Raw genomic sequence first — 13791 nt, forward strand, 5'->3', positions numbered from 1 at the left:
TCGATTGACCCCTCTAACTGTTGCCACCTCCAATTTCCTTCACTCTTTCAGGGCACTCCAGGAACTCAGAATCATGATCTCCACCACAATTGCAACACCGTCATCCTTCTACACACCTTTCTTCAGTATACTCTGTTCGTCTGCACACACTTGAAACATGGCCAAATCCTTTACAATTCTTACACTGCAGTGGTTTGGGGATGAAAGCTCTTACGGCGTATCTTACATAACCAAGCTTCACATGCTTAGGTATTTGCTACTTATTCAACCTGAACATTCATCGTCACCCCTGAGATGACTCCTTTGACGGGTGCTCTACTCCGAATTTCAAAACACAAAACTTCTGTTGTCCGGATTATTTTGAGGCCCACTGCAATCTTCCTCTGTTCTTCAGAAATACAATTAATCAAAATAAGACCACTCCTGCTCACTCTGACAGACTCCACTTTTCCAAGCGCATACTTCACCCTTTTCGACACCTCAAACAGGTTTCCCACATATGCATCCTTACTCAACAAACACATCTCAACTATCCTTTAAACATGTATCCACCACTCCAATTTTAGACTATTTCCTTTTAATTCCAGTTTTTTATATTACTGTTGTCCATTCAGAACATTCTTCTTCACCAAATTTACTCGACATGCTCCTTAATTCGAACTCAGCATCCACTTCCGCCATCTTCCACTCCACTCTCCCGACTAAGTTTTGTTGTGGACTAAGTTTTGTTGAGTTTACCCTTTGCCAAAGTTTTAAAAATAGCATTGTTTAGAAGGAGTGCATGGGCAAATTGAGTTATTGCACATGCACACTTAACAGAGAGAGTCGCCTTCTCTAACGGAAATATGCAAATAATGCTAGAATGCACCAATAGGATCTCGCTAGCTTGTGCTTGGCTCAGCCCTCCTCCTTGATCGTTCTGCCCACTATGACACATTTGTTCCCATTGGAAAGGACAGGCTTTCTTGTTCTTCTATGGTATGTATATGGTTTATAACAGACCATTTGTCTTCACAAAATTTGCTCGATGCGCTGCTTGATTCAAACTAGGCATCCACTTCCGCCATCTTCCCACCAAGACCCATCTGCTGGTCTTCAGTCCTCTACTCCACCTTCATGCCAACGACAGGCTTTGGTTTATCTTGGTTATAGTTATAAAAATATTTCAGATGATACTGCTTCGTGTAAAAGCGATAAGACTACCCTACGTATTTATTGGAGAGTGACACTAAAACTTTGAAATTGTCTCTATACTACAGCATTTTGGATTTGAGATCAAATGTTTTATATTAGGTGACAATACAACATATATATCTGTTTAACTGTTTATAAATTAAAGTGCTTTATGTATATAGCTAGTCCCCCCATTTGAATGTGTCATAAGTATTTGGACAAATTCCATAATAGTGTATTACATTTAGTCAAAAGTTTAGTATTTGGTCCTATATTCTTAGCACGCTATGACTACATAAAGCTTGTGACTCTACACACTTGTTGGATGCATTTTCTGTTTGTTTTGGATTATTGTGCCAAATAGAAAGAGATGGTAAATAATGTATCATGTAATTTTGGAATCACTTTTATTGTAAATAAGAATATGTCTGTGAACACTTGTACATTAATGTGGATGCTACCATAATTACAGATAATCATGAATTAATTGTGAATAATGATGAGTGAGAAAGATCATGCCCCCAAAACATGCTAACCTCTCACCATTGTCACTAACAGGGGAGGTCACCATTTTTGGGGGGGTATGACATTATGCATCTGCAACGTTCTCACTCATCATTATTCACGATTCGTTCATGATTATCCGTAATCATGGTAGCATCCACATGAATGTACAAGTGCTCAGAAACAATAAAAGTGACTCCAAAATGATAAAATGACTGCCTAAAGATAGAAGATCTTGTGATCCTAATTCAGTTTTGGGTTGGGTGAAAGACAAGACAAAATAAAACTATTGAGGATGCACTTAGCCTTCGGCATATAGTTGCTCAGTTAGGCATCAGCTAATAAACAGATTTTTTTCTTTACAGACAAACCACAAATTAGGGAACAATCAACAACAAAGGGACATTTTCAAGAAGACCTCAATCTGGGACAAAATGAAAAGGTGTATGTTGTTGTCAGTTCAAAAACACTGTCTCTTTAAATCCTCAAAGCAGCCTCGTTTCCGATGCATAAAGGCTGTGACGTATTTTCCTTAATTTTTTTGCACGAGAAGAACGTCGTCCATTCTACAAACCGTTTTAACCCGCTCTCTTTTAGCGGTAAAATACGGATAACGTGTAGCTAGTTACTGGAGAATATTACTTTCGAAAACATAGCTGAGAATATCAAGCTGGTCAACTTTATAAAGTAGGTTGTTTTGGGACGCTCCCACCGACTGGAAACCAAGTAAACGAAAACGTTACAGAACGTGAGCCACATGAGTTCTGACGCTAAGCCCGAGCCTAAAAAAGCCAAAATGGAGAATGAAAGCAAGTATCTCCCTGAGCTTTTGGCAGAAAAAGACAGTCTGGATTCTTCATTCACACATGCAATGAAACTTATATCTACAGGTAATATTTTATTCAAATATTTTGATTGGAGTGCACGTTTGTAGTGACTCCTTGAACTAGTTTGCTAGGTAACGCGTTAACTAGCTGGTGTAACTAAAAATATGACGATGGCTAGGCTAACGTAGCTAGGTAGCAGGTTACTTAACCGTTCTGATTGTAACGCTGTTAACACTTCTGTGGTTCCTACAATAAACTGTTGACCTAAACGATATGCTATTTGTTATAGATTCGATACAATTGGTTTTGCTAAACCCACAACATATAGCTTAGTTAATTTGAGTTACGTTGTAAAAATGTAGGCCTTGTGTTGGACAACAATGGTTGCGGCGGGAAGAACGGCCTGTTAGCACGAGGCTCGAATGGAGAAGAGGCATGGCACCGAGTAGGATCCGTGTACGGAATCTGTAGGTATCTAGTTAGGTAACGAGGCTGTTATAACCTAGTACTTTTCCGACGTGGAAATTAATGCATATGGAACGCTGCTGCCCAATTTTGTTTTTTTCTTTCAAATGGAGTTCCATTCAGTAGTTAGGTTTCCATCCAATTGGCTACAGATTTATTCTAAAATTCGCATAAAAACAATGCCTGTTTCCATCAAATGTAACGTTACTTGTTGCGAATAAAGTTATGTGCGTGGATGTAGTGGACATAAAATAATTTCTGCGGTTAAATTCCCATGCACCGAATATAATATCCAAGGTAAATGTGTTATCTTATTTTCAACTCTGTTTGGTTTTGTCACTAGAAAATGTAGCGTTATAAAGCAAATGTGCCCACTTACCATGGCACGTGTGCTCTAGCCAACAGCTCCCAGGTATAGCCTACATGATGAGATTATGGACAAAAGAGCGAGATTTGTCAAAAGGCAGCCAAACAAGAATCAATCATTGTGTCGCTGGAATAAGACACTCGATATTTATTGGGAAGTAACATCAAGCTCATCACCGTGCTCTTTCACCACCCTGTTCAATTCATAATGACTTTTTAAATCTGTAGGCTCATAAACTGCACGCGTTCCCAAATCGTATTGGGAGGACCTCACAACATCATTGCCTGACTCCAAATTCACTTTGATATGATGGTTATTATATAAATATTTACAGATAGTGGCGTTTGCACCGCAATTATTCGCACAATTTTACTGACACAAAGATCCCACTGTGTCTAGCAAGTTTTAACATTTGGGAACTTTACTGACAAATGTGTTTCCATCAGGGCTTTCATGACATTATGTACTTTGCTTGCATAAAATGGTTGGTTGGAACGTTTTTTTTTTATAGTCAAATAACAGGTTTTATCGTCAGAACCTGTTATCTGACGATCAAGTTTTATTTGTTTGTGCTGTAAAAATGTGTAGTTGGATGATTCCTCACTAAACAAGCATAAAAATAGTTTTTTCCTAAATGTAATCCATAGAATGTACCTTTTGGAGGAAGGATTTGACATTTGTATCTAAAAGCGTAATTGAAAATAATTCATCGGGTGGCTTATTTATGCCATTTTGGCCTTATGGAACATGGACAAGGCCTTGATATGTAGGTGCTACAAAGCAAAAATGTGGTGTCATATAAAGCATTACAGCTTGCTCTGTAATCTGAGTAATATATTTTTCAATAACAATTTCTTACATTAATTTATTTATTGACAAGTATAAACATCAATATTGAGGAATTTTATTTATATATATATACTCTATGGGCATATTAAAGTTCCCGAAATTGGCATAGTAGGTAACCAATCAGAGCCCTCCTTTTACTTGTATCCTGCAATTTTTTTAGAACCCTGTTTTGTGATTAATCAAACACTTTATTTTAAATCCATCAAAACTACATTGAATCTCAGTTAATGTTTATTCACGCAAGTCACTTAGATTTCTACTAATAAACATTTCCCACATTTTACTGCTGGATTCCTGAATTTATTTTGCGAGTACCTTCATATGAAGTTGCACTTTTGAAATTGGTAGTAGACGGCAGCTCGCTTGCACATCTGTGGGCCCACATTTTTTGGGATGTCTGCTACAAAGTTACTGTGCAATGGCAATGCTGTAGGCAGGACATTGTTACAATATGTTGGAACCTCTGCCAGAAACCTCAAGGCTGCTATAATGGCAGTCAGAAGCTGAGCATTGTCCGCAATGTCCGGTTGGCATGCCTTTTATAGTATAAGAAGATGGTTTCTGTAGTTAAGTGTCAGACCAGGTTATAAACGGCTTCATCCTGCTGCAGGGCCAGTTAACCTCTCTGGCATCGTTCGGGTCGCTAGCGTCCCACCTCGCCAACAGCAAGTAAAATTGCATGGCGCCAAATTCAAAACAACAGGAATCTCATAATTAAAATTCCTCAAACATACAAGTATCTTATACCATTTTAAAGGTTATCTTGTTAATCCCACCAGTGTCCAATTTCAAAATAGCTTTACAGTGAAAGCACCACAAACGATTGTTAGGTCACCGCCAAATCACAGAAAAACACAGCCATTTTTCCAGCCAAAGAGTGAAGTCACAAAAAGCAGAAATATAGATCATATGAATCACTAACCTTTGATCTTCATCAGATGACACTCATAGGACTTCATGTTACACAATACATGTATGTTTTGTTTGATAAAGTTCATATTTATATCCAAAAACCTCAGTTTACATTGGCGCCATGTTCAGAAATGCCTCCAAAACATCCGGAGAAATTGCAGAGCCACATCAAATAACAGAAACTCATCATAAACTTTGAAAGATGCATGTTTTACATAGAATTAAAGATAAACTTGTTCTTAATGCAACCGCTGTCAGATTTCAAAAAAGCTTTACGGCAAAAGCACACTATTCAATAATCTGAGTACAGCGTTCAGCCACAAAAGCAAGCCATACAGTTACCCGCCAAATTGTGGAGTCAACAAAGGTCAGAAATAGCATTATAAATCTTCACTTACCTTTGCTGATCTTTGTCGGAATGCACTCCCAGGACTCCCACAAGAAATGTTCGTTTTGTTCGATTACGTCCATATTTGTCAAAATACCTCCGTTTTGTTAGCGCGTTTAGTTCACTATTCCAAAGGCACAATGCGCGAGCGCAAAATCCAGACAGTCAAGAGTTCCATTACAGTTTGTAGAAACATGTCAAATGATGTTTTCAATCAATCCTTAGGGTCTTTTTATAATAAATCTTCAATAATATTCCAACCGGACAATAGCATATTCATTACAGCGGAAAAAGAAGGAACGGCGCGCCCGCGCAGGAAACAACTCATTGGGCTCAGCCTAATCCACTTGTTGAAACAACTCTTATTCGACCCCCTTCCACAATAGAATCCTCAAACAACTTTCTAAAGACTGTTGACATCTGCTGGAAGCCTTGGGAAGTGCAATCTGGTCCCATAGACACAGCATGTTGGATAGGCAATCACTTAAATGAAACCTCAGATTTCCCACTTCCTGGTTGGATTTCTCAGGTTTTTGCCTGCCATATGAGTTCTGTTATACTCACAGACATTATTTTAATAGTTTTGGAAACTTTAGAGTGTTTTCTATCCAAATCTACTACTTATATGCATATCATAGCTTCTGGGCCTGGGTAACAAGCAGTTTACTCTGGGCACCGTATTCATCCAAGCTACTCAATACTGCCCCCGTTCCCAAAGAAGTTAACAGCTTGCCTTTCCCCCAAAGCCAATTTTTCCCTAGACAGTTCACCATTGCCAGTCTGTTTCAAACTGAGCAGGGACATGCATTAAGATGAGTTTAGAATCTGTTTTGAGGCCAAATTTGTATTCTAGTCTGATCAGCTACTTTTTGACAATGATGTGAACTGTGGTGTGACCCACCCACTACATTTTTTGTGAGGAAATGAGGGAGCTAGTGTCATTGGATGACTTGTATTTTATCTTACTACTCCAGGATTTTCTCTAGTAGTAGGCCTATGTATTGATGTAGCTATAATCATTCTACACTTTGATTTGACCAAGTTCTGCTAATTACTTGTAAATTATCAACATTTCATGTAGCTCTTGCACTGTTTATGATCAGTCTTTGAATGATAGTGATGTTAGTCAAACTAAAAAGCCATGTTTTCCTTTCTGTAGAGATAGAAAGGATTCAGAAAGGAGAGACAAAGAAAGAGACAGAAAGAGAAACTTACCTGGACCTGTTTACCACAAAGAACATCAAGGTCAAGGAACGTGTGCTCATTCCCGTCAAACAGTACCCAAGGGTGAGTAAAGTTTTCTCTTGTACAATAGAAACCTTCAGTTTGGGCTGTTACTTTTCACATGCGATTACATTTACTTGGGGGGTCATATTTACTATGCTCAAAGCTTATGTTACAGTGGAACACCCTACTGCATGTCTGGCTCTCCTTCACTGTCAAGGGACAGTGTTTGGAGAAACCAAATTGCCCTAGCTGTCACGCTAGAGTGCCGGAGTGATTAATTCATCTGTAAATGTTACCTACTCTGGCCAGGTTACCTCCCTGCTGCAGCAGACTGACTGGCTCTGACATGCTTGTCTGTAATGTAGTCTATTGCCGCTCTCCCTTAGACGAGAAGGCAGCATGCTATAGATTCGAGGCATTGATACAGTATCTTCCGCAGCATATTACCTTCATATATGTTTCAATATCCCTGAATACAACAATCTGCACCAAGAACACAGAGTCTATTAGTGAACCCTTTCTTATTTCCACAGTTCAACTTTGTTGGTAAGATTTTGGGACCCCAGGGGAACACAATCAAGCGACTCCAGGAGGAAACTGGAGCAAAGATCTCAGTGTTGGGCAAAGGTTCCATGAGGGACAAGGTGAAGGTAAGAATGGAGGGTGGAGTTAATAGGGTACATGTGGAGCCGAGTCCCTTTGTAACAAACAGCAGTGTTTGGATGTGTAATGTGCAGAATTCATTGATTTCTTTTTTTACTTTGAATTTCAGGAGGAAGAGCTGAGAAAGGGTGGTGAGCCCAAATATGCTCATCTGGGCATGGAACTGCATGTCTTCATAGAGGTGTTTGCGCCTATACCTGAGGCATACCTGCGCATGGCTCACGCCATGGACGAGGTGAAGAAGTTCCTCATCCCTGTAAGTATCCCAGGGAGCATCTTGCTTCAACCAAAGCTATTTCAAGTTGTGATATATGGGCCTAGCTATTCGCTCTATGGTAACTTGGCAATGATCCAAGATTTTCCATGCTACTGCCGTGTTATAATATCTGACCTGTCATTTTAATGTAGCTACTCTCTTTACTCTTTATAAGCAGGACACCATGGATGGTATATGCCAGGATCAGTTCATGGAGATTGGCTACCTGAATGGTGGTCAAGATTCACAATCCAGGGGACGAGGGGGCCCTCCAGGCAGGGGCAGGGGAGCACCCCCACCCAACTCAGTAGGAGCCAGGTAGGACTCGCGGTGCCTGACAACCCCTTACCTTTCAAGACCAAAAGCCTTCACAATCCTACAAAGTTTAATTACTGATTTTTTTTCTTCAGGGGGCGAGGAATGCCACCTCGTGGAGGAGCCCCTCGTGGAGGCACCCAACGTGGTGGAGCTTCCCGAGGAGGACCTCCCAGGGGTGGGTCGGCCAGAGGGGCTCCAGCTGGTCGGGGTGGACCCCCCTCTACACCTGCTAGAGGAGGCACAACTCCCCGTTCCAGACCACCCACCCCAGGGACACCAAGGATGCTCCCGTCCCCAGCCCACTCCCACCAGCAGCACCAGCACCAACATGCACAACAACCCAAGGCTGAGGCCTACAATGAATATGTAAGTCAAACCACTCAATTGTAAAGTCATTGGGTTGTATACCTACTTTCTTTCAAAACTGAATAGCTGTCAATTTAATATTTTATTGTCTATTCATGGGTGACAGGTCACTTCATTCATGGGTTTAAGCCCCATCTAGTCCACTTGACTGTTTTATTCTGACATGCTAGTAGCATTCTGTTTTACATGTACCTCGTCATTCTGTGCTAATAGTGGCGTGTGTTGTCTTCATTTCCCCAGCCCGCTTATGAAGAAAGCTACGCTGAGCCTGCATATGAAGGTTATGACAACTATTACAGTCAACAACCTCCACAAGCGTAAGTCTTTCTCATAATATAATGGTTAAAACAATGAAGTGGCCAATTCTCAGTAGAAGATTGTAACAGCAGACTTTTTTCGCCCCCGCATTTTGCGTTTGAATTGTCATAGGAAATATTAAGGTCAAGATGGTTAGGCTGGATTCCAGCAGCCAACCCAGTCACTCTGGTTCAGAGGTGATGGGTTAAATGCGGAAGACATGTTTCGGTTGAATGCTTAATATGCATTATTGTAATTAAGCTGATATATTGTGCGATGTTTTCAAGTGAATGCTGTGGGGCCTCAGACATTTTACCCTCACAATATTCAATGTAGTATCAGTCTGTCTCAAAAGGCTCTTTGACATACTCTTCTCTTCTCAGGGATACAGAGTACTATGACTACGGACATGGAGAGGCTCAGGAGGCTTATGAACCCTATGGTAAGATGGCAGTAAATTAATGGTGGGCAAAGTACTTTTTCAAATAATGAAACTGACATAGGTTGTCCAACCTGGTCCTATGTCCATGTCTTGTACTCTGTTGTGAAGGATTTGACCGCCGCTCTTTTTGTCACACTGCATGTATCCAAACATTGACCCATGCTTGATGTTTTTTTTCTTCTGTAGCCCAGGATGATTGGGAGGGTTCCTGGTCCTCCACTGGAGGCAAAGCCCCTCCAGCGAGGCAGGATAAGAGGGGGGCCTACAGAGAGCATCCATACGGGAGATACTGAACAGCCTCCGGTAGAGGGTTGCCATGGCAACTCTCCCATTGTAACTCACTTAACTCTCCAAAGTAATTTCCCTAAATGTTTTCTTTTAAATTTTCTGTAGTTTTTTGTTTTTTAATGATTTGAGAGCAGGACAACTGGATGTATCGTATCGAGTAGGCGTAGCAAGCGAATGCAAGGATTTGGATAATACGTTTTCATTCAATGTTTGTTTCCACTGCATCATTGACAGTTTTAAGATCTAATTTAATGGTTACTTAGAGAAACGTGATACCTTGTATAGTGTTAAATGTTATTTTTGAAGGTTTGTTTCAGTTTCTGTCTTGAAATGATTTGTGGCAGTTGCAGACTCATTTAGGCTGCATTTCTAAAGTATTTTTAGCTAAAACTTGATTAATGACGTCAATGTAACATCGGCAACTAGACTAAGAATATATGGGGAAGAACCAAAATAATTTTGTAGACGAATCATTTTTGTAGAAACTAACATTCCCTATAGAGGCATAGATTTCAATGTTTTTTTCTTTTCTTAGTGTTTTGAAATCTAGCCTTATTAGACACTGAGACAGTCTGTCCTAAAATATCTCCTTTAAGTATTTTCAATTCGACTTGGTAGTAAGTACATTCTACTTTAGATAACTTTTGCTTGGCTTACTTTGGTCTACGTCTTATTGGGCTGACTTTGATAGAAATGCTGATAAATTGCTCACTTTGTTTGAGTGGTCCTACAAGAATTTGGACATGGTCCTCACATGGTCTTCATGTAAGGGAAAACTGCAGCCATCTCAATATTATATGCATACACTTAAGACAATTTTGTATATTGCTTTCCAAAGTTGTGCCGTCTCCAAAATGCATAGTGCTACGTACGTGTGTACTCTTGCCTAAATAGGATACTAAATATATCCCAAAAATGTTTTTCTGCAGTGCGTTGTATCAATAAAGCCTAATTTGTTTTTGTTTTTTTATCAAACTAAACCTGGTATTTTGCTTTTGTTGTATAGTAATGCCTTCCACTTCTAATAAAACTGATTCTCGTTTTGAGGATTTTCACAAAACTCCTAAACAATCACCAGATTATTGTATGTACATAGGAGACAAAAGCAACCAAAAAGAACATCTGCTTTACTTTGATAAAGAGCACGTCCTCTTCATCTCTGTATTAAAAAGGATCTAGAAGAGACTCGTTATGTCACCTAAAATAAAGATGGTTTAAGGTAATGTATTTCCAAATACTTCGCTTGAGATGGATATAGTGCTTGGACTTGTATTATTTGAAATCAATCGTTACAACGGCACATTTCCTCAAGCTTCCCAATGAGCCATGTATTTTTAGTCCTTTGAAATAACTGATTTTCAACAGTATTTACAATCAAGCTTGCAGGGATCTTACTTGACTTTGATGCAAAGTCATGCTGGCTGGTTTTATTAAAGAAAAATATCGCAGTGCAGAGGAGAGGATGCTAAAAGCCAAAAGATCACGTCAAGAAGGTAAAACTAACCCCAACTGTCATTTGTTAGATATTTTTTGTCTTATGCTCAAAATGCTAGAACCTGCTAGTCAACCCAAACCAGTTGTCCAAAACTGCGTGACTGAAAAATATGTCTCAAATAAAATAGCTGTACAAAATGATTGTAATGCAACTCTTGCTAAAATTGAAACCGCAGTTTATGGTCCAATCATTTAAAATGCCTTCTGCCTTTTTTTATTTTGTATTGTTTTAGAATACTGTTAAAATGTTCAGCATTTGTAGCAATCTTTAAGTCATGGTTACAAAAAAAAAATTGACCACCTCAGCTTGAGTTGCATGACTTTTGCAGTGAAATATTAGTTTTGCATGAATGATTGTCCAACTTTTACTACATGTAGTTGTCAACAGCACTTGCACATGGGTCTCATTTGTATTTCCGTCCCCAGGTATTCCGAGTTAGTCCCTCTGGGTTTGAGAAAGGCATTGGACTTGAGCTGAATGTCCTCATGGTAAGTATTGTCTTCAGCAATATGTTATTTAAAAATGCTCAAGCTGCTACAGTATTTGTTTTTACTATTAGTAAAATAAAGAACTGATGAAATCAAGAATGACCCAAGTCTGCCAACTGAGTATTCCTCAGATTTTGCGTGTGCTTGTTGAATTTGGCCAGAATGCGCTTAGTCCCCTTCACAACCAACTGCAAGGTTTTTGAATCGACCCTCGGGCTGACTTTTGTCCGGCTCTAGTAGAAAATCAAACCAGGGTTGTGATGTAGTACTTTCTGATAGACTGGAGGAAATGTTGGGTTTTTCCCAATGATATTTGATCAAGGTTTACCTCAATCTGTCACTTTGAGAAGTGCTCTGTTTTCATGGCTTATGACAGCGTGACTGAATTAAAAAATATATTTTCAACAGGTATAATCCTGTGAAAGGCCTTGACTGCACTGAAGGCTCCTGGCAGTCTGTTTTGTTGGTGATTGAAATGTCTGGACTGCCAAGGTTTCTTTCGCTCGAGATTCAACAGTTTGTTAGAAATGAGGATAAAAGAATGAGCTCGTTCCATCACTTCGGGATAATGGCACTCCCTGGAATACAGTTGATTGTTTCTAGAGAAATCAACATTAGGCCTACCGTGCATTCAACTTGAGTTTGGATGAATTCATGGTCTGGTTCCCAACAAAGCAGCTTGGAGAATGCTCTTAGAGTACAGTACGAGGAACTGAGTTGGCGTATCTTCCTTTGGCTCCTGATAGATTTCTGTGACTTGTTAATTTTTACCTCCTGTTTTACATTTTTAAATATGACATTTTGTGTAATTGTAAAATTGTAGTTGCCACAGGAAGTTCTTGGATGTTTTCTGTACAGACTTAATTTTATATCTAAAATAAATCCCAATATCCTGACTATGCTGTTTCTTAATTGTGTTGGTAAGGGTGTTTTGAGGCTCATAAAAGGTCAATTCTTCAGCTACCTTCAATATTATATTTAAATATAGCCTTGGTTACTGTATATATGGACAAAGATCTCTTATCATGGGCCTAATCTCTTCCCTTACTAAATAAACACCATCTCTCTGGGTACCAGGTGTCTAATGGCAGCGTTGTGAGTGGTTGCTCTGCTCGGGTTTCTCGCCCTCTTATTTTCTGTCCACTGGGGAAGCTGGGTAGTGATGTCTGGCCCTATTCTGTAAGGAGTATGGTGATTATCAATATTCTGTCTAAGGGGAGAAGGATAAAGGAATGCCATTTTAAGACACTAGTTTACTGGAGCAGCGACCCTTTAGTTGGGACTAACGGGTAGCAACAAGTGAATGCTCAATGGAGCATCTAGTGAAGGTGTTGGACTCAATGAAGCAATTTAGTCGAGTAGTGGTGGAAAAAGTACCACGAGTCACCCAGTAAAGTACTACTTAAGTAAAAGTATTTTGGTTTTAAATCTACGTAAGTATCAAGTAAAACCACAAATCATTTTACATTCCTTATTAAGAAAATCGGATGCCATTTTATTTGTTTAATTTCTGAAAGCCAGGGGCACAGTCCAACACTCAGACAAATACGTGTTGTGTGTTTAGTGAGTCCGCCAGATCACAGGTAGATGGGATGACCAGGGATGTTCTTTTGACATGCGCATGAATTGGACCCTTTTCCTATCCTGCTAAGCATTCAAAATGTAGTGTACCTTTGGGTGATGGAAAATAAATGGAGTAAAAAGTACATTTTCTTCAGGAATGTGGTCAAGTTAAAGTTGTCAAAAATATAAATGGTAAAGTAGATACCCCCCAAAAAATTACTTAAGTAAAAATACTTTAAAGTACTACTTAAGTACTTTGAACCACTGCAGTCGAGACAGGTTGCTGAGACAATGCTCTTAGCAGCTGGAAAAAACGGAGAGGATGTCGCTAGACTAAAAACCGCAGCAAATCAGTGCCTAGTAATTACAATTTTGGAAATCTGTGCCAAAGTATTCGCACAAGATTTGTGATCATATACAAATGTAGGCAATATTTGGAAGTTTTTGTCATGTTATACATGTTTCGGCTTCTTGCAGTCAAATTATTTGTAATTATGTTCCGGCCCCCTGACCATCCACTCAAGGGAAAAAATTGGCCCACGACTAATTGATGATCCCTGCACTAGAATTTATAAGATTGAGCCAGGTGCTGTGGTCTGTTTTGCATATCAGATGATGTGAGAGTGATCTGATTTAAAATCTGTCAACATTATCAGAATATATGCACTAACAGAGATGGTTCATCCATTGTTGGCAGGCAGGCAGTATGATATCTGACACTGAGAAAAGCTCCTGTTGTCATTGGGCCGAGCAGTCCCTCAGGGGGCTGAGCCGGAGGGCACTTCAGCAGGATGGAAATAAACAGTGGGTACTCATCTGTGACCTTTTGAAAGGAATTAAAATATGTACATATAATTTAATCTTAGGCCAACCTCCCTCCAAATGCATATATACTGTTCTGTC

General features: G+C 39.6%; 1 protein-coding gene across 2 annotated transcripts; it reads left to right on the forward strand.

The window, feature by feature from the left end:
- Positions 1–2204: 2204 nt before the first annotated feature.
- On the forward strand, positions 2205–12222 carry LOC139530739 (KH domain-containing, RNA-binding, signal transduction-associated protein 1-like). 2 transcript variants are annotated; one of them, XM_071327401.1, is made up of 10 exons: positions 2205–2567; positions 6645–6772; positions 7246–7362; positions 7485–7631; positions 7807–7949; positions 8042–8315; positions 8556–8632; positions 8996–9054; positions 9241–11325; positions 11734–12222. In XM_071327401.1, the coding sequence occupies exons 1-9, from the start codon at positions 2435–2437 to the stop codon at positions 9345–9347; spliced, it is 1185 nt and encodes a 394-aa protein (XP_071183502.1). In that variant the 5' UTR covers positions 2205–2434; the 3' UTR covers positions 9348–11325; positions 11734–12222. The 2 variants fall into 2 exon arrangements, with proteins under 2 accessions (XP_071183502.1, XP_071183503.1); XM_071327402.1 differs by having other exon boundaries at positions 7810–7949.
- The last annotated feature ends 1569 nt before the right edge of the window (positions 12223–13791 follow it).

Source organism: Salvelinus alpinus, chromosome 9 (assembly GCF_045679555.1).
Source record: "Salvelinus alpinus chromosome 9, SLU_Salpinus.1, whole genome shotgun sequence".
NCBI lineage: Eukaryota > Metazoa > Chordata > Actinopteri > Salmoniformes > Salmonidae > Salvelinus > Salvelinus alpinus.

What these genes read in the sequence shown, in the direction of transcription:
- LOC139530739 (XM_071327401.1), top strand. Translation starts at nt 2,435, where the DNA reads ATGAGTTCTGACGCTAAGCCCGAGCCTAAAAAAGCCAAAATGGAGAAT. An exon ending in CCATGAGGGACAAGGTGAAG is followed by an intron (nt 7,363 to 7,484) that starts GTAAGAATGGAG and finishes TTTGAATTTCAG; the next exon opens with GAGGAAGAGCTGAGAAAGGG. An exon ending in CCCAACTCAGTAGGAGCCAG is followed by an intron (nt 7,950 to 8,041) that starts GTAGGACTCGCG and finishes TTTTTTCTTCAG; the next exon opens with GGGGCGAGGAATGCCACCTC.